The sequence below is a fragment of the Bufo gargarizans genome, chromosome 2, assembly GCF_014858855.1.
Source record: "Bufo gargarizans isolate SCDJY-AF-19 chromosome 2, ASM1485885v1, whole genome shotgun sequence".
Lineage (NCBI taxonomy): Eukaryota > Metazoa > Chordata > Amphibia > Anura > Bufonidae > Bufo > Bufo gargarizans.
This window is the reverse complement of record NC_058081.1, coordinates 477103331-477123588: the sequence shown is the minus strand read 5'-3', so window position 1 is coordinate 477123588 and position 20258 is coordinate 477103331. Positions and strand designations below refer to the sequence as shown.

Genomic DNA, 20258 nt, shown 5'->3' with positions numbered 1-20258 from the left:
ATGTCAGGGCAGTATAAATACCTCATATGTGACCCCATTTTGGAAATAAGACACCCCAAGGTATTCTGTGAGGGGTATGGTGAGTTCATGTAAAAAAAAATTATGGTCACAAGTTAGTGGAATATGAGACTTTGTAAGGAAAAAAATAAATACAAATAAAATAAATCATTTTCCGCTAACTTTTGCAAAAAAAAAAACATATTCTAGGAACTCGCCATGCCCCTCATGGAATACCTTGGGGTGTCTTCTTTCCAAAATGGGGTCACTTGTGGGGTATTTATACTGCCCTGGCATTTTAGGGGCCCTAAAGCGTGAGAATCGAAATGCCTAAAAAGGTCTCCTAAAAGATACTCATTCGAATTTGGGCCCCTTTGCGCACCTAGGCTGCAAAAAAGTGTCACACATGTGGTGTCGCCGTACTCAGGAGAAGTAGGGCAATGTGTTTTGGGGTGTATTTTTACATATACCCAAACTTTGTGTGAGAAATATCTCAAGATGCGCAAAGGGGCCCAAATTCCAATGAGTACTTTCAGGATTTCACAGGGCATTTTTACGAATTTGGATTCCAAACTACTTCTCACGCTTTGGGGCCCCTAAAATGCCAGGGCAGTATAAATACCCCACATGTGACCCCATTTTGGAAAGAAGACACCCCAAGGTATTCCGTGAGGGATATGGTTAGGTCATGTAAAATTTTATTTTTTATAGTTAGTGGAATATGAGACTTTGTAAAAAAAAAAAAAAAAAACTTTTTCTGCTAACTTGTGACAAAAAATAAAAACTTCCATGAACTCACTATGCCAATCAGCGAATACCTTAGGGTGTCTACATTCCGAAATGGGGTCATTTGTGGGGTGTTTCTACTGTCTGAGCATTGTAGAACCTCAGGAAACATGACAGGTGCTCAGAAAGTCAGAGCTGCTTCAAAATGCGGAAATTCATATTTTTGCACCATAGTTTGTAAACGCTATAACTTTTACCCAAACCAATAAATATACACTTATTGCATTTTTTTTTATCAAAGACATGTAGAACAATAAATTTAGGGAAAAATGTATATAGAAATGTAGTTTTAATTGAAAAATTTTACAACCGAAAGTGAAAAATGTCGCTTTTTTGCAAAAATTTCGGTCAATTTCGATTAATATCGAAAAAAGTTAAAATGTCAGCAGCAATGAAATACCACCAAATGAAAGCTCTATTAGTGAGAAAAAAAGGAGGTAAAATTCATTTGGGTGGTAAGTTGTATGACCGAGCAATAAACCGTGAAAGTAGTGTAGTGCAGAATTGTAAAAAGTGGTCTGGTCATTAAGGGGGTTTAATCTATGGGAGCTGAGGTGGCTAATATTCACAGCTTGGTAAAGCCCATTGAGTCAATTTTTGCCAAGACATAAGTGTTGTCGCCTTGTCATATGAGCGTCACCTGTGACTAATAATGGATCAATTAGGTCTCAGGTGTGTATAAAAAGAACCTCAGTACACTAGACCTTCACATAAACTGCAACTAGACCTCTGCAAACATGCCTAAGATTCACCCGGAGACTAAAGTGTTGATTATCAAGAGGCTGAAGACCAGATCCACTGCTGATGTGGCAGACACCTTCAATGTGTCTCAGCATCAAGTTCAGAGGATAAAAAAAAGATTTGAAGAGACTGAAGACGTTTTGGACAAGGCCAGATCAGACCGACCCCGCAAGACAACTGCTCGAGAGGACCGTTTGTTGGCTCGAAAATCCAAGGCCAGCCCATTTTCCACTGCAGCAGAGCTCCACAAGACCTGGTCACCTGAAGTCCCTGTGTCAACCAGAACAGTTTGTCGGATTCTGTCTCGAAATGGCCTCCATGGTCGAATCAGTGCCCATAATACAGCACTAAAAAAAAGACAATTGAAAAACTGTGTGGCATTTGCCAAGGCCCACAGCCTGCTGAAAGGATCGACGCTGGAAAAGTGGCAGATGAATCTTCTGTTGAGTTACACCACAGTCGCCGCAAATATTGCAGGAGACCTACTGGAACCCGCATGGAGCCAAGATTTACCCAGAAAACAGTGAAGTTTGGAGGAGGTAAAATCATGTTCTAGGGTTACATCCAGTATGGGGGTGTGCGAGGGATCTGCAGGGTGGAAGGCAACATCAATAGTCTAAAATACCAAGAAATTTTAAGAAAGTTACCTCTTATATTCCCAACCATAAAAAAGGCCAAATTCTGCAGCAGGATGGTGCTCCATCGCATATTTCCATCTCTACATCAAAGTTCCTTAAAGGATAACTGTCACACTTAGACCCTAATTTCAATTTTCATATATGTAGTTACTAATAACATTATATTCCAGAATCAGTTACTATTAGACTGACTTACCCCATATTTATTAAGATTCAGCCCTTAGCAACCAGTCTGCATAAAACTGCAATTTCACTATTCAGTTAGGATGGCTGCCACTGCCCTCCCCCTGAGGCTAATCCCGTCTGCCCTCACTAGCCAGTAACAGTAGCCCCACAAAAGTGTCAGTAATCACAGCCCTCCCCCTAAAGGGTTAATCTCCTGCAGCACAAAGGGGTCCTCTTACCTTCATGTTGCTTTCATTTATACACTGAGCAGACAGCAGATCTCCCTTCCCTGCTCTGCGCTGCTTCAACTCTGCCTTCTCCAGCTCTGCTGAGTGAGGGAGCGTCTGCCAAGCGCAGGGACAGGGAGAAGTGCACACAGCCCAGGCACTGTTGTCAGCTTCTGGGGAGGACCTGGCTCTAATCATTTACTTACAGTCCCTGGCTGTCTGTAATCTGACCTTCACGCTGCATGCTTCTGCGTCCTCTGTCCTTCAACACATAGACGGACCCTGCATAGCAACCTGATTTTAAGCAGAGGTAAAAGTAGGCAGTACGGGGAACTAAACTGTGGAATTAAGGGGTAATTGAATACACAGTGAAAAGTTGAAATAGGGCCACCAAGGAAATATTAATCACCACAATCCAATACTCAAAAAAAAAAAAGATGACAGTTATACTTTAAGGCGAAGAAGATCAAAATGCTCCAGGATTGGCCAGCCCAGTCACCAGACATGAACATCATTGAGCATATGTGGTGTAGGATGAAAGAGGAAGCATGGAAGACGAAACCAAAGAATATTGATGAACTCTGGGAGGCATGCAAGACTGTTTTCCTTGCTATTCCTGATGACTTCATCAATAAATTGTATGAATCCTTGCCAAACCGCATGGATGCTGTCCTTCAAGCTCATGGAAGTCATACAAGATATTAAATTTGGATTTCACAGCACCACTACTTAATTTGCTGACATATTTTTGGATTTGCAGTAAAGTTGTTCAATTTCTGTATAGCCAACAAAACTTTTGTCTCTCCAAAATTTGACCTTTCTGTCTTGATTAAATGATAAATCTTTTTTCAGTGAAACTAATTTATTTCAGTGCATTAAACATCATTTGGGAGGGCTTTAGCTTTTCATATGAGCTATCTCTAACACCAATTGATGAATTAAAAGTCAGGTTAATAGCAGGAGTTTCTACAAAATAGAGAAGCGACAAGACTTTTGTCAGGGATTGTATATACAGTACACATATTCTCAGTAATGTGCATTGGCAAAATTGAATTATTGAAAGATATTTCCATGAAAATTACAATTCATAGGCGAAATTTTATCAAAACGAATTCATGCCAAAATGGAGTAGATAAAAATAACAGCCAGTGAGATTCCACTTTTAATTTCTTGAAAAGCAAAAGCAGCAACACAATTGGTTTACATGGGCAACTACTCCATTTTTTCTTTGCAACAGTTTTGACACATATGGTCACTTGTACAAATTTAATTGTAAAATTAGCTTTCAGCATAAAGTCTATGGTCTCCAACTTTCTAATATACTTTGTGCTTCAATTCCTCAACATTTTCAGGATCTATGTTTACTGTCAGGAAATCAGAAGACTTATTTACATTCAGAGACTGCAAACCTGTATATACCTTGCCCTGGTGTCAGCTGAGAAGTGGATACAGTTGTGTTCAGGCTAGACAATTCCCTATAAGCTAAATGTAGCCGTTGCACAAACCTTTCTGATTATTTCTACTATGCATGGGTCTGGACTCCAGGCTGTTTAGGTCACAGAGCATTGTGTAGACTGGATACAATTGTATATACTTCTCAGCTGACAGCAGGACCCAATGGACGATAGATAGATAGATAGTGATGAGCGGCAGGGGTCATATTCGAATTCGCAATATTTTGAAAATATTTTGTAAAATATTTATTGAATATTCGTGAATTTGAATATTCGTTACATTCTACATTCTTTTTTTACAAAAAAATCGGCAAGGTAATGATCGCGTAATATGCGAATATTACGCAATCAATACCGGTGTGGGTCAAAAACGAATATATAGCTCTATAGAGTATATTCATTTTTTAGAATATTTGTCATTTTTTTCCATCTGAAGTCTTGCTTCCTCCCTGCTTAAGTTACTTGTGGGACAATTACTGTTCCTTTCAGATGGAAAAAAATGATAAATATAAAAATAAAAAAATGATATATATATTTGTTTTTTTTAAATATTCTTCAATGATGAATATTCTAAAAAAACTAATATATAGCAATAGTGCTATATATTTGTTTTTTAGAATATTCGTCATTTTTCTCCATCTGAAGTCATGATTCCTCCCTGCTTAAGTTGCTTGTGGGCCAATGAGTCATTGGCCCACAAGCAAGAAGCAGGGAGGAATCATGACTTAAAAAAATGACGAATATTCGAAAAATTAATATATAGCACTATATTCGAAATATTAGCGAATTCCCGAAGTTGCGATATTCGAGATCAAAATTTACATTTCGAATATTGGCGCTCAACACTATAGATAGATAACCTGTAAATAGATAGACAAATCTGCTACCTCTTATTTTAAAAATTTAATTTTCATTCAAAGGCAGAAAATATCTTGAAAATGTATGGAAACACAACACATAATTAGAAAGATGTAGAACTTTTAATTTATACAGCGATAAGAAAACATTACTTTTCTATGTTCTGTTGCTGGGTAATTTTATCTTTGGATGAGTTTTGGTTGATTCTGTGAGATCTGGTGAGGGTTTGTGTAATAGGTCTATGCTAAGATCAAAGCAATCATGATTACCTTTAATTATTTCACTGGAGAGACAGATCAGCACTGTATGTCATAGCCTACAGCTGTCCAATCTCAGCACTCATGCTCACAGCTTCTTGTAAAGTTCTTAGGATATGGGGTGAATGTGTTACAGATGTATATGTGATTCAGATTACAAACAAAAATAGTATTTAAAGCAAAAAAAAAGTAAAGTAAGGGTCATTAATCAAAATGTGTAACCACATCCATGGTATTTAGTGTAATTGGCATCACACCATACTGAGGGGTTAGTGTACAGCCTTTTTTAAAAGAGGACCTGTCACCAGTAATGCTCTTATAATGCCGCCAGCTGTGCCCCTATAGGGCTGCCAGCAATGCCCCTATAGTGCCCCAGGAATGCTCCCTATAGTGCCCCAGGAATGCACCTTATAGTGCCCCAGCAATGACCCCTTTAATGCCTCCTATAGTGTCTCAGTAATGCTGCCTATAGTGCTCCCATTAATACCCAAACTAGAAGAAAAATAATACTTACCTGAGTCCTGTTCCCTGACATCTTCCCAGATGCAGGCATACCTGTTCCAGCCTGCAGCCTGAATTGCTTGCATCTCGGCGCACGCGTTCACCATGATGTCATTGTGATGTGTGCTTCCAAGCACAGGCAGTCAGGATTATGTAATCAGGACGCCTGAGACCCAGCGCTGACGTACTGCTTCATAGACCTCAGGCCTAGTAATCTAGGCTTGAAGCCTATGAGGGTTAACTACAGGGCAGGGAACCATTGGCTCCCTTGCCCCATCCCAGTATTTAACTGCACCGCCGACCTGAGGCCGTCAATGCAGTTAAATTCTGGGGGGCTCTGCAGCCACCAGCCAGGTTCATGTGTACCTGGTGCTCCCAACTTTCATAAACCCTGGAGGCATTATATAACAGGCCAGTAGCCGTGTGGGGGACTTTGGTAGCCCAATGCCCATCGGTCCACCAGGATTTTCCCAGTGGGATCTTTGGCCAGTCCAACCCTGTCAGCATTCATACAAATCCATGTTCACAAACTAACCTTTACTTTCAGGTCCTACATCTATAAGCTAGAGAAGACTTCATCTACAGAAGTCTCTTGCTATAAAGAAAAACAGTACTTCTGTGCACTGCACGGACAGACTATTGCCTTCATGGCAACTGTGTAACACTCCATTTCTCCTGTGGTGGTGCTGCAGGGGAATAGAACACTTGCTACCAGGTCCCCCACAGATTATAGCCAACTGTTGGGGGTCCCAGCGGTGGAACACCCTGTGATCAGCTTACTGCCAGAGGAATCTTGTAGCAAAAAAAAAGAAAAAAAAAAGGATTCTCTATAGTGGACAACAAGTAATTCTTTCCATATGAAATATTCCAAATGTTTTGCAGGTACAAATGGTTTTGTAGGAAGATGACAGATCTGCTTAAACGCAATACTTTTTCTTAATTATCAGAGGGAGGTCTAAACTTGAATTTGATATTCCTTCCAGGAGCTTTTGGTTGCATGCTAAAGTATTAAAATTTCTTACAGGCACGTCTGCCTCTAAAGTGGATGGCGCCAGAGAGCATTTTTGATAAAGTTTACACTACTCAGAGTGATGTATGGTCCTTTGGGGTGCTCCTATGGGAAATCTTCTCACTTGGTAAGTTGTATAATGTGGACTGTTTCCTTTCAGATGTTGAATTTTGAGCTTTTCCCTGGATTATTGTATCCATCATACCTTTTCACACAGTTGCTTAATTGGTGGTATAGCGAAACTGGGCTAAAAATATATTTAATGGCATAAGTGAGGTTAAGGTGAAAAAATTATATAAGAAATAGCGAATAGATTATTTAAAATACTAAGATATTATGACTAGAAAATTTGCAATTTAAAATAAATACCTACCTGGAGAGGTTTATTAAAACTGGTAAAAAGGACAAGCTAAGGAGTTGCTCATAGCAAACAATCAGATTGCAGCTTCAATTTTCAAAGGGACCTATGAAGAATGAGAGTTGGGATTTGATTGCTATGTTATCTGCTCTTTTCCTTTGCACACGTTAGGGGTGGCATAAGCTTGTTAGTGGTCTTAGAATAAATCCTACCAAACTCAGACCCTTGATTACCCCATTAAGTTCCAGTAATTCCTCCTCAATATTGCACTAGGTGGCCACCTACCCTGCCTATCCCAGGTACCAGTTTTGATAAATCCCTCTTTCCCCCAAAAGCATTTATTTCCTGGAAAACTGCTAAGACTTGGGCTCAACTGCTCAATAATAGTTGTTGTTACCAAGAAAATACACCTGCGTCCACTATTCTGTTCTAGGTCAATAATTCTGTGCTGACTGATTTCATAACATGTGTGTAGAGGAGCTCTGTTTTCTCATTTAATAATTTAGATCATTTTGTCTGCGTAAAGTCACCACTAGAGGGTGCTAACCAAATATGCATTTATACAGTTAGTATTGAGTATACGAGCTCCACCTAGAGGTTTGTGCAGGTATCTGCTCTGACAGTGTCATGTCAAACAAGGAAGCAATTCTGTGCAACACCCCATCCCATCAAGGGTCCCATAGCAATGGCATGGCCTGTCATTATGGTAGATACTTTTTTGAACTAGTTATTACTAAGTATTGAAAGATCAGGCAGGGTTGTGTTTCATTTCTTTTATCATCAGAATATTAAATAAGGTGATGATTTATACTGATCACAGGTGCCTCCCCGTATCCTGGAGTCCAAATCAATGAGGAATTCTGCCAACGCCTGAAGGAAGGGACACGCATGAGGGCACCCGAATATGCAACAACAGACATGTAAGCAAAATCAAACATTTCAACGTCAAATCTAAGTCGAAAACACTTATGATTCAGTCACATAATATGCCATTAAAATATCGTCCAGTTCTCCAGAACAGAATTTGGAAGTCCACTCGCATTTCTACAGCTCGTTCAAAATCAGACTTCAGCTTGGTCACAAATATTTTTCTTTTGATAACAATCAATTGGCAAATTTTAAGGCAACTAAAAGCTGCATAACATTCCACACAATTACGGTATTTGCAGTGTTCCTGGCAACCATTCATTGAACCCCCTCAGTGGTCAGGAACCTGGTTATTACAAACCGCCAAGCATGCTGCTTTATAATGTTGAGACCTGGAAGGTTTCTTATCACTAGAGACGTTTTCCGATATTTATCCCAGACAGAAACTTTTTAGACTACGAGCCAGGAATCATTTATTTAGGGAACAAACTACTGAGCTTCGCTATAACCATTGAACAAAGATCTGCAGTTTTTTTCTGTAGTGAACAGGTAAGATATGTATTAAGAAACCTTGATCCTAGCCTCTCCTCATCGGTGTATTCTTAGAGCAAATTAATACGAACTTATGTAAGGGTGTTGTCCGTTTTAGAAAACCCATTGTCAAATACCTCATTAGGGAGGGAGAATCCCCCATTCAGTGCTTCCATGTATCAGCCCCAGCAGGCAACCACTACAAAGAGCATATTGATCTGGAAGACCCAGCATTTTTGTAAATGTCACTGACAACCCATTGATATTAATAAGCAGTATGTAATGCTTTATTTTCCCTTCGTTGTTGCCTCAGGAGGACTGAACACAAATTAGCCGATTGCTGGGAATATAGTATGTCTGTGTAACATAGTAACATAGTGTATAAGGCCGAAAAAAGACATTTGTCCATCCAGTTCAGCCGGTCATCCTGCAAGTTGGCAGACAATAGGGTATGGCGCAGGAAGAGTGTAGGAGACAACATTTCTAAGTGCTGAACTGAACTTTCTCTCTAACAAGCTCATGGTTACATGATGTAAGCATAGTCATTAGCAGTAACTCTCAACATCAGGCTCAAATATGCGACATATACAACAATGCTTGTGGTAATTAAACATTGGTTATGTTTGTTCATCCGGTGGTATGCATACTTGAGACAGGCCAGTCCGGAATCTGCTGGACCAGTGGGCACTACCTCGTGACCCCGCTGCATCACACACCAATCCTCTGACCTTAGTTTGGCAGCTTGCACCCTTCTAGACTGATTGACTTGATACTGTGACCCAGCTCCGTTTAGCTTTCCATTCTTCTGATCCGTCAGAAGAAGAGAGAGAGAAAAAAAAACCAGGATCCTGTTGGATCAGTTAAGGCTACATTCACACTAGCGTTAATATTTTCCTGTATTGAGATCCGCCATAGGGTCTCAATACTGGAAAAAACGCTTCCGTTTTGTCCCTATTCATTGTCAATGAGGACAAAACATAACTGAACAGAAAGGAATGCACCAAAATGTATTCCATTCTGTTCTCATACCGGAGAGCAAACCGCAACATGTTGTACTTTGCTTTCCGTCCTGGGATGCGGAGCAAGACGGATCTGTCATGACCCCCAATGCAAGTCAATGGGGACTGATCAGTTTTCTCTGACACAATCTGACACAATAGAAAACTGATCTGTCCCTCATTGACTTTCAGTGGAGTTCATAACAGATCCATCTTGGCTATGTTAAAAATAATACAACCGGATCCGTTCATAACCCTGACGGACCCAGCAAAAACGCTAGTGTAAAAGTAGCCTAATGCATAGGGGCCATTTTTTTTACATGATCCAATAAAAAAACGGATCCTGTTGCATCATTTGTTATCCATTTGAGCCATTTCTGTCTGAGATCCGTTTTTTTTAGACGGAAACAAAAGTACTGCATGCAGGTCCTGTTTTTTTTTCTCTCTCTCTCTCTCTCTCTTCTTCTGACGGATCAGAAAAACGGAAAGCAAAACGCTGATGTGAACTCAGTCTAAGGTTAAACCTCTTGTTGCAGCAGCCTCCTTTCTCACACCATATGGCTTCAGCTACACACTACTGACTGTTTTCTGTTGCAACAGCAACACCTAGTGTCATGAATGAATGTTGCAATACTCTTACAAGCACTATTAGTCATCACTAGTAACTTTTCTCTTAAAGGAACGGTGTCTTATGAATAAAGGAAAATGTCAACATGCCCAACACACACAGCGATAAATTGTCACCATACCAAACACAATATGCCCCAGGCATAGCGCCACATGAGTCTAAGTGGCAGGGGGATTAAGAAGTATTGATCAGATGTTTTATCTTGTGCTTTGTCTTCTATGACTTAGGCTGGGTTCACACTTGAGCGTTGCGCAAACGCGCGTTTTACGCGCGTTTTTGACGCGCATTTTTATGCACGTTTTTGTAATAGTAAACGCGCGTTTGACGCGCGTTTGTGTGATTCACTACAGTGTCCTATGGCCACAAACGCCCCAAAAGTCGCTCATGTACTTTTTGGAGCGTCGGGCGTTTTACAGCGCGATCGTACGCGCTGTAAAACGCCCAAGTGTGAACCATTCCCATAGGGAATCATTGTTTTCTCCTTGTTGAGCGTTTTACAGCGCGTAGGAACGCGCTGTAAAACGCTCAGGTGTGAACCCAGCCTTAAAGAGGACCTATCACCACAAAATGCAAAGCAATCTGAAAGCTCCATGTGCAGGAGGAGCTGAGCAGATTGATACATAGTTCTGTGGGAAAGTATTCAGTAAAATCTGTAATTTAAACATTTATATCTCTGCTTTTTCTACCTCCAGTGATCAACTATCAGGGAGGGGTTATCAGTGATTGATTGTACTGTGCGTATAAAGGTGGATTCACATATACCAATAACTGGCTAGATTATCAGGAACAACCATTCTTGAGAACGATCTTTCCCGATAATCTGGCCATCTAAGTATGAGGCTGATTACCTGATGAATCAGCGAAAAGCTTGTTCATCAGGTGATCCTGTAGTTTGTGCAAGCACTCCAATCATCATTTCTGGCTAGCATCATGCTGCCTAAACAGTGATCTGCTGTCCAGAAACAATGATTCTGTATGGGGACGAGGGATCTCTACATTGTACTCATACTGTGGAGGAGATCGCTGCATGTAAATGCAGCCGTCTCCTTCACTGAACAGGCAGGCAGATGTCAGGAAGGAACGCTTCCTTCACGACAATGGGCTGCTCCATTGACCCTTAAGTCTGCATACAAAGACAGCTGTCAGTCACTGATAACACCTCCTCCTGTACCGATAGAAGTGGAAAAAGCAGAGATAGACATGTATAAATTACAGGCTTTACTGAATCTATTCCCACAAAACTATATGTATATCAATCTGCTCAGCTCCTCCTGCTCTATAACATCCTGCTTTCAGATTGCATTGCATTTTGTGGTGACAGGTCCTCTTTAAAGGGCTGACTGTGCTCTTTGCTAGTCTTATGATGTAGGGCTATGCATTTGTGAACTAACAGAGTTTTTTCATTACAGTTATCGTATCATGTTAAGCTGCTGGCATGGAGATCCTAAGGAACGACCAAAATTCACTGACTTGTTTGAGATTCTGGGTGACCTTCTTCAAGAGAATGTACTTCAGGTATGAGAGTCATGGTCTGGATGGTTCCTTGCAACATGCTGAGAGTGAACACAACCATCTGATCATTCACTTAGGAATATTCAGTTTGCAAAGGCAGAAATACTGTCATACTGTGCAATATTATGTCCTGATGTCATCATTGATAACTTATGACTTTTATCTATAATTTACAGCTTTATATTACTGTATTGATAGCTAACATGTCATCCTCAAAACCTGCAGTCAGCTGCTTATTCAAAGGGGTTATGCCACGAAAAGTATTAGGGTCCATTCACACGTCCGTAGCGCGTTTTTTGCGGATCCACAAAACACGGATACCGGCAATGTGCATTCTGCATTTTGCAGACCGCACATCGCCGGCACTAATAGAATATGCCTATTCTTGTCCATAATTGAAGACAACAGAATTTTTTTCGGGAACAGAATTGCGGACCCAGAAGTGCAGGTATCCGGGCAGCACATCGTGCGGCCTCATAGAAATGATTGGGTCCACAATTCCGTTCCGCAAAATGCGTGACGAAATTGCGGACGTGTGAATAGGGCCTTACTATGCAATAAATAGGTTGTTTCAAATGAACTATTATTGCAATATACTGTACAAGCAATAAAAATCTTGTTTTTTCATGTACATTCCATTTTCCTCTTTCCTGTCTTCAGAGGTGGACTAACATGCTTCCAAGCTTTCCTCCCCTCCATTTAGTGCTGGCTTAGTGATCTCATAGAGAAGCATGTGAAGCGGCCCAGACACCTTTCATGCATTCATCCTTACTTCAAAATGACAGTGGAGAAGGAAATTGTGGGGGCACTGTATACCATATATATCTCTGGGGCAATATGTGAGGGGCTATTTCTTATGCAGGGGAGTAAGGGTTAAAAGCTAATTGCAGTGCTTCCTGGGAGATGCAGGTGCTTGGTTTCTCATCTGAGCTGCTGCCAGCTCTCGGAAAGGGAAGAAAGTTCTCGAGATAAGCAGATAAGTAAAATAACATTTTAAATTAATGGGATAACCCCTTTAAGAGTTCTGGCCACCAAGTATAATGATTGATTTGATTGAATCCTTAAATGTTTTCAGCCCAAATCAAAACACTGTACAAATAAATATATCAGTAAAATTATAGTGTTCATCCTTATCACTGCAAACTCTTATCCCCTACAGGAAGGAAAGGACTACATCCCACTCAATGATTCCCAGAGCTCAGAGGAAATGGACTTGTCCCAGTCACCAATCTTTCCGCAAAACAACTCGGACGAGGAGGAATGTGACATGAGACTGCACTGTCATAACTTGGCTGTGAGGTAAGACAATGTAGAACAGTAAAATGTGTAAAAGAAAAGAAAAAAAAAAGCAGTAAACGTCTATTAAAAGTCCAAGTTTCTTTTAAAATTTCACAGCTACTAATACAGAATATTTTGGGTATTGGGAGTTGATAGAGCGGTTCTTCCTTTCAGGAGAACAGCTACTATACAAAGGGCGCCTCTTGCTGTGGAGGACCTAGCACCTCCATGTTTTACATACACAACCATTAGTTTAAAGAACAAGTGTGCAATGCTTGGTTTACCTTGCAGTGATGAACACTTTCTGACAGGTTCCTGCACAGATGAGGGCTGATCACCGAGTGCTGGAATTCTGCCCAGCAAGACAATTGCAGTGACTAAGGCCGAATGCACACGGCCGAGTCTGACAGCCGTGAGCGGTCCGTGGTAACACGGGCTGGATTCCTGCTGAGAGCAGGAGTGCACAGCGTCATTGGTTGCTATGACGCCGTGCACTTCCTGCTGCCGCCGCAGTGCAGTGATACACTTGCGTTTAACTTTTCCGGCATTGAGATCCGGCAGAGGATCTCAATACCGGAGAAAAGCGCTTCCGTTTTGTCCCCATTTATTGTCAATTTGAACAAAACTGAACAGAACGTAATGCTCCAAATGCATTCCGTTCCGTTTGGTGGCGTTCCTATACCGGACAAGCTGCGGTTTTCTGTCTGGCACGGGATGCAGAGCACTACGGTTCCGGCATGACACACAATGCAAGTCAATAGGGTCGGATCAGTTTTCTCGGACACAATAGAAAATGGATACAGCACCCTTTGAATTAAAATGTTTTTAATGCTGGATCCATCACTGACAGTTTAATGATAATACAACCGGATCCGTTCATAGGGGATGTATTATCACAGCTTTTGCTGATCCCTGCTGAAAGTGTGAAAGTAGCCTAACATTGTTGTGCCTCTTGTTGCCTTGGTGTAATTACATAAGAAGCCTCCTTAGAGACTCATACAGCTGTTTTTCCATGTTTTTATTTTGCTCGCCAGGTATTACAACTGTGTTTCTTTTCCTGGATGCTTCACTGGAGGCAACCAGATCCGGTGTCCTTCACGACTGAAAACATTTGAAGAATTTCCAATGACAAATGTGATGCATAAAGGTCACCCGGTAAGTCTTATGTATCAAAGTATAATAAAAGTTTAGTTGTAGGAGGATTCTGACCTCATCTCCGCTTGGACAACCCCTTTAAGGGCCCAGCTGACCATCCTTTGTATATGGGGCCTCCAAACTCTCCCCCTAGGACTGATGTCCGATTGCAATGCTTGATTCTTTTGTTCTCAAGGAGATAACATGCTGCCCGAGGTGTCTGGCAGTGGCATTTCCAAGCTCACCATGCAATACATATGCATGCTTGGCTGAGCCGAGGATACATATATATGGGAGGACTGGGAGAGATCGCTGTCAGACGAATGAATGGGAATTTTGGTTAAAAAACTAAATAAAAAAACTTACATTTTGACCATTGAGGGTTCCTTAAACCACACAATTGATTGAGTTTTACAACCATTACTAATGCATCATTTTAGATGCAATGGTGCTATGAAAAAGAAAAGTTGACAACGAACTTTCCCTTTAAGACAATTCCCTGTATTAAAGCACTTTTTAAGCATTTCATTCATACTAAATGTGCAATTGAGGGCCTCGTGTTAGTCGAAGATCACCAATTAAATGACTCCTTCATAGTTTCAACCTAGCCTTGCCAACCCTTTAGGCCTCTTTCACACTACCGTGTTTTTTTTTTTTAGTTTTTCAGGCCGTTTTTTGCATTCCGTATACGGTCTGTATACGGAACCATTCATTTCAATGTACTCCGTATGTATTCCGTTTCTGTATTTCCTTTTTTCCGTTCTGTTGAGAGATAGAACATGTCCTATTATTGCCCGCAAATCACATTCCGTGGCTCCATTCAAGTCAATGGGTCTGCAAAAAAAACAGAACACATACAGAAATTCATCCGTATGTCTTCCGTATCCGTTCGGTTTTTGCGGAATCATCTATTGAAAATGTTATGCCCAGACCAATTTTTTCTATGTAATAACTGTATACTGTATATGCCATACGGAAAAACGGAACGGAAACAGAAACACATCGGAAACAAAAAAAATGGAACAACGGATCCATGAAAAAAACGGACCACAAAACACTGAAATAGCCATACGGTAGTGTGAAAGAGGCCTTAGGTATACATAGCCAATTTAGGCTACGTTCACAGCAGCGTTTTTGCTGGATCCGTCATGGATCAGCAAAAACACTTCCGTCATGATAATACAACCATCTGCATTACCTGTATTACATCTGTATTATCTCTAAAATAATCAAGACGGATCTGTTTCTAAAACCATTGTAAGTCAATGGGGGATGGATCCGTTTGTGTTCGAGAAAACTGATCCGCCACCATTGACTTACATTGTGTGTGTATTTGCCTGGATCTTCTGCGGCCCTGTATAAATGGTTGTGTTAGGCTACTTTCACATCTGCGCTTTTGCTGGATCCGTCATGGATCAGCAAAAACGCTTCCGTCATGATAATACAATCGTCTGCATCTGTTATGAATGGATCCGGTTGTACCATCTCTAAAATGTGATGGATCCGTCACTAAAACCATTGTAAGTCAATGGGGAACAGATCCGGCACCATTGACTTATATTGTGATTCGATCCGTCTTGCTCCGCACCCTATCGTGAACTGGTGCATTCCGTTTCGTCGTTCAGTTCAGTTTTGTACCCATTGACAATGAATGGGGACATAACGGAAGCGTTTCCCCCACTATTGAGATCCTATGATGGGTCTCAATAGCAGAAAGGGGAATGCTGATTTGAAAGTAGCCTAACACAACACCCAAGTATTCTAAAAAAACGCTGGTGTGAAAGTAGCTTTAAAGAGTGTGTGGCCTCATGAAAACAACCATTATAGATGTGATCCTGAGTCAATCTGCATTGTTCACATTTTCTTGTGCGCTGTCACACTGTTGGTTTTTGTCACCAAACTGATGGTCATTTTAATGTTTCTACGCAGGACAATCAGACAGACAGTGGGATGGTACTGGCTTCAGAAGAACTGGAGAGGATAGAGAACAGGCACAGAACAGATGCAGTGTACAGGTGATTTACAGAAATGTGCAGGTGCAACTAACTGCTGTAGCAGCTGCTACAGGGCCCACAGTGGCAGGGGGCAAGGGCTGCTAGGCCCGGGCCTCAACTGCCAGGGCACACAAAGTAATAATAGCAATGCCCAGGATGTAATGGATGTCTGTAATCCATTCCCCAGGCCATTTCTACCACCAGGCGGGGGTGCCTGGAGCACCTGCTTGTTGGAAAGCATGGGGGCACAGCAGGCTGTTACTGTAAAATGTCTAATCTCTGCTCAGAGGAGGCAACTCTCACAGCAACTAGATTCCAAAACTCGTAGGAGCAGGGTATGACCTCCCCCAAGCAACTCCAGAATACTTATATAAGCTGCACCAGGAGCCCCAAGCCTGAGACCCATCCAGATTCCCTCCATTTTTAAATAGGATTTGTTAAAACATAGCCCCACCACCACCACCAGTGATTCATGACATATGCTGAGAGCACCATGCTGGAGGATTCCTGCGTTGTGGCTCCAGACCATTCTCAGTGCTTTTCTTGGACCCACCAATACCCCCAGAATGATGCCTGGCGCAACCCTCCATCGGCCTGGCAGTTCAGTAAGTACATCCTTAGCCCTGAAGCAGCTGAGACATCCATTATGAGGGTCTGCAGAAGTTGATGTATGTATTATGTTATATATGACAAGATGTTGTCTAAAGAGACCCCTTTAACTATCAACTTACAGCACGTGCCATTTCTTTACAATGCCAACTATTTTATCCAGTATGGTAACAAAAAAGAGATATAGCAAAACAGGAACGTTCTCACCCATGTATGCAGTAAACCTGGATGCTGGAGTCTCCTTCGTGTTGCAAATATCCAGCGGTAGACATTGTTGATGTGTCACCATACCAGATCAGTGCCAGCGTATAAACCACAGCATAGACAGGAATCGGGAGCAGGCCCTAGAACATCCTACTGGAGGGGCTATAACCCCCTACCTGTCTATATGAGGTACTTACCCCGCAAGGAGCGTCCCCGTCCGGATACCTATCCCTGTGTGGGGCGGAATCCCTAGTACACCCTATTCAGGTAACATGATGGAACTCCTACCAGACCCCACTGGTGGTTGGTGGGATGTGATGGGCGCTGTTGGTCACAGATCCATCACAGCTTGAATTCTGTTTTTTCTGCTCCTGCGATGGAAGAGAAAAACAGAATCCATAATGCAAATGTGAACTCATAGTACAAAAATATATTAAAGTAAACTAGTTTGTTTTATATTAATACATGCAAATAAAGATAAATATGTATATACATATATAAATATATATATTATATATAGATGATAGATACACATGCAATCATACAAACATACAGTATGTACACAATGATATATACAAACTATACAAACATTGCGGTTTGCCTGCAATCGTATGCTGGGCAGACTTTTAAGATGGTGCGTGCTTTAGAGCAGCCATGGGCCCCTTGGAACCTCAGGCCCTGAAAACCATCCCAAACCGCCCGTATTATAATCTGCCATGGTCTGGGGCATAAAATGAAGCTTCTGTGCTTGGGCGCCAATGCAAAATCTTTAACAGAGCCTCCCTGTAGGACTGTAGAAAGGCTTTCGGACCCCCTTAGTAACTAGGGTTAGGTGCAATTGCTAACTTTGTAGTCCCTATGGTGTCACTGCTGGACCCCAATGCAAAATATTAAAAAGGTCCTACTAAATGTCATACGTTATCTGTAGTATTGGTCTGGGGTGAAGGAACATTTTTATCCCCACTGAGGCTTCAACATCTGGTACATCTGCAACTGATGCCCCACCTACAGCTTAATTGAAATACCAAAGATTGTAAACCTATTCTATGTGTTTTACTGTGTCTTTATCTGCTTCCTCCACAGCAGTAAAAGTTCCCGTAGAAATAAGGAAAGCACTACTCCAAGCTGCTCATCCCTCCAGAACAGGAGTCAGTCATCGTATCCATCTTACAGTGGAGGGCAGACGTTTTACAACAGTGAATATGGAGAGTTGTCAGAACAATCGGAGGGGGATAGCTTCACGCCCCCTGGAGGCTCTGCCAGTCCTGACCTTGTTCATGCTTCTTTCTTCTCTGATGAAAACTGAGGAGGACCTTGCAACTGGAACAAGGTCCTAAGCCACCATAGAGGCCTAGGCTTTGTCTCATCTCATCATATTCATAGATTATAATATCTTCCTTATACACCAAAAAGAAGGAATAAGGCCCCATGATGGCCTCTGAGTTTTCAATACTCAGGACTACTCTGCTTCTGCAGAACGGAGACTGGAGAGTTAAATAAAATACCAATATGGACAATGAGAGAGACATTACCATGTCCTGTTTTCCCAGTGCTCAGAACTCAGACATGGACACAGTATTACAGACGGCATTTGAATTACATGAAGAAAATGCATTGTTGTCTATACTCAGTATTTATGTATCCTATCTGCTACTGAAACATTGGTCATTGCTTTTGTCACAAAAATAATAATAGAACTCTGTTGTATATCTTACATAAGGCCGCATTTGGAAGCTACAAACGCCATATTGTTATGTTGTCTATAATGAATGATATAGTATGAAAATGATCTACCAAGGTAGTTCTATTAAGAGGATGACTGGTAGATCCCAATCTAATATTTTATGAAATCCTTTAAACCGTATGGGAGGTATGACTAAATAAGATACAATAGGCCACAGCTGTGTCTATATCTATCTCCTGCCTAAAGGGAATCGGTCAGATCATTTAAACCTACCAAATACCTTGGACGGGCACTTAGCATGTCACAGACTCTTCTGTGGCCGTTCAGAGCATCTTCATTGATTAGAAAGTGAACTTTTATACTTTATGCAAGTAAGGTGGCAAGTGTCACGAGGGTGTCCCAATCATGGCTCTCTTGCAAGGCCTACCCAATGGCATTTTTGCACATGTGCAGTATGGTCTGTGCAAGATTACAACGAGGAGAGAAGTAACATCTGAAAAGGCAGCAATCAGGGTAAAGAGGAAAGTGTTGAGCAGGCCTTGCGAGCACCTTGATACAAACCATACAATGAACCTGAATGACACATGATGGTGCCCGTTGACTTGACTAATGGAGTCTTTTGAGGTTTCATTGAGGCATCTGTCATTCTTCTGCTCAATTCTTGCTATTCTTGAAGTGAAGGAAACCTGGATGGAACTTCCAAACAAAAAGCCAAATGCAAATGTGAGCATCTCAGAACAGCACAACTATATAGGCCCAGATTTGTAACTTAAATCACATCAGGTCATTATCTCAAAAAGCGTTATAGTGGGGATGGAAGAGACAAATTTACGTCTACTATTTAAAACTGCCAATAAAACATAAAATATAATTACCATAACAAATATACAGTTATTAGCATCAGATATAAGCTGTTGGCTCAGAATGTGGTATGCATGAGTCATGCAATAAGAACAGATGATAGCACAGTACTGCTGTGGTTTTCTTTAAGAGGTACTTTATATGTAAGGATAACATCTCTTTGGTGAGAACTATTTCATAAACTGGAATTTAAGCCTCAAAAGCCTTTTTCAAACGATTAATGTACTCCACCTTGTAGATGACACTGGTACCCAATAATGTAACTTGGTTTAAGTAAATTCATATTACGATAGCTTCTTATACTTTTAGTATAAAAAAATAAAAATAAATTGCCATTCCATATCCGTACAGTAGGGGCGATCCAGCATGCTCGTCTGCCTCTATGCCTATGTGCAACATCTGAGCCCTTTCCAATTGATAGTCTTCCAATGACAAAAGACTTATTTTCTATGCAAAATGAATGCTGAAAATTGTTCTGTTTTGATATGATATAATATATATCTTTATATATAAATATATATTAGTATACAAACTATTCTTCTGTTTTCATACTGTATTTATTCAACCTTACTGGGTATCTGATAGAAAGTAATCACAGGGTAATCTACTGCAGGGACCACCAGTGATCAGATCTATCCTGTGGGAGAACCCAGCAGCCCGTGTGATTGATTTCCCTGCAGCACCACCACAGGATAAATAAAGTATTACACAGTTTGAGATCTTGGTTCTAAGGAATGAGAGACTTCCTGGCTTAAAGAGGAGGGTCCGGAATGGTGGAACCCACCTATATTAATTCAGAATTCCCTAGTTAGGTATTTTCAGTTAGGTTTTCTAAACCACAAAACCCTTTTACCTGTCATTCATGACAGGGGAGATGTGGCTAATGATTGGGCCCTGGTGCGAATGTCAGTCACAGAAATTTCTACAGCAAAATCTGCCACATGTGAAAGCACCCTTAGGCTACTTT

General features: G+C 41.1%; 1 protein-coding gene across 2 annotated transcripts in view; it reads left to right on the top strand.

Annotated features, from left to right (window-relative positions):
- FLT4 (fms related receptor tyrosine kinase 4) overlaps positions 1-19826 on the top strand; it is a 226158-nt gene extending 206332 nt beyond the window's left edge. Inside the window, exons 24-30 of one of the 2 annotated variants that reach the window (XM_044281120.1) lie at positions 6649-6760; positions 7812-7911; positions 11425-11530; positions 12687-12826; positions 13840-13960; positions 15869-15954; positions 17833-19826. In XM_044281120.1, the coding sequence (XP_044137055.1) occupies positions 6649-6760; positions 7812-7911; positions 11425-11530; positions 12687-12826; positions 13840-13960; positions 15869-15954; positions 17833-18052 (885 nt within the window). In that variant the 3' untranslated portion in view covers positions 18053-19826. Of the gene's footprint in view, positions 1-6648; positions 6761-7811; positions 7912-11424; positions 11531-12686; positions 12827-13839; positions 13961-15868; positions 15955-17829 lie in introns of both variants that reach the window. The other variant, XM_044281119.1, reaches the window with a different exon arrangement.
- The last annotated feature ends 432 nt before the right edge of the window (positions 19827-20258 follow it).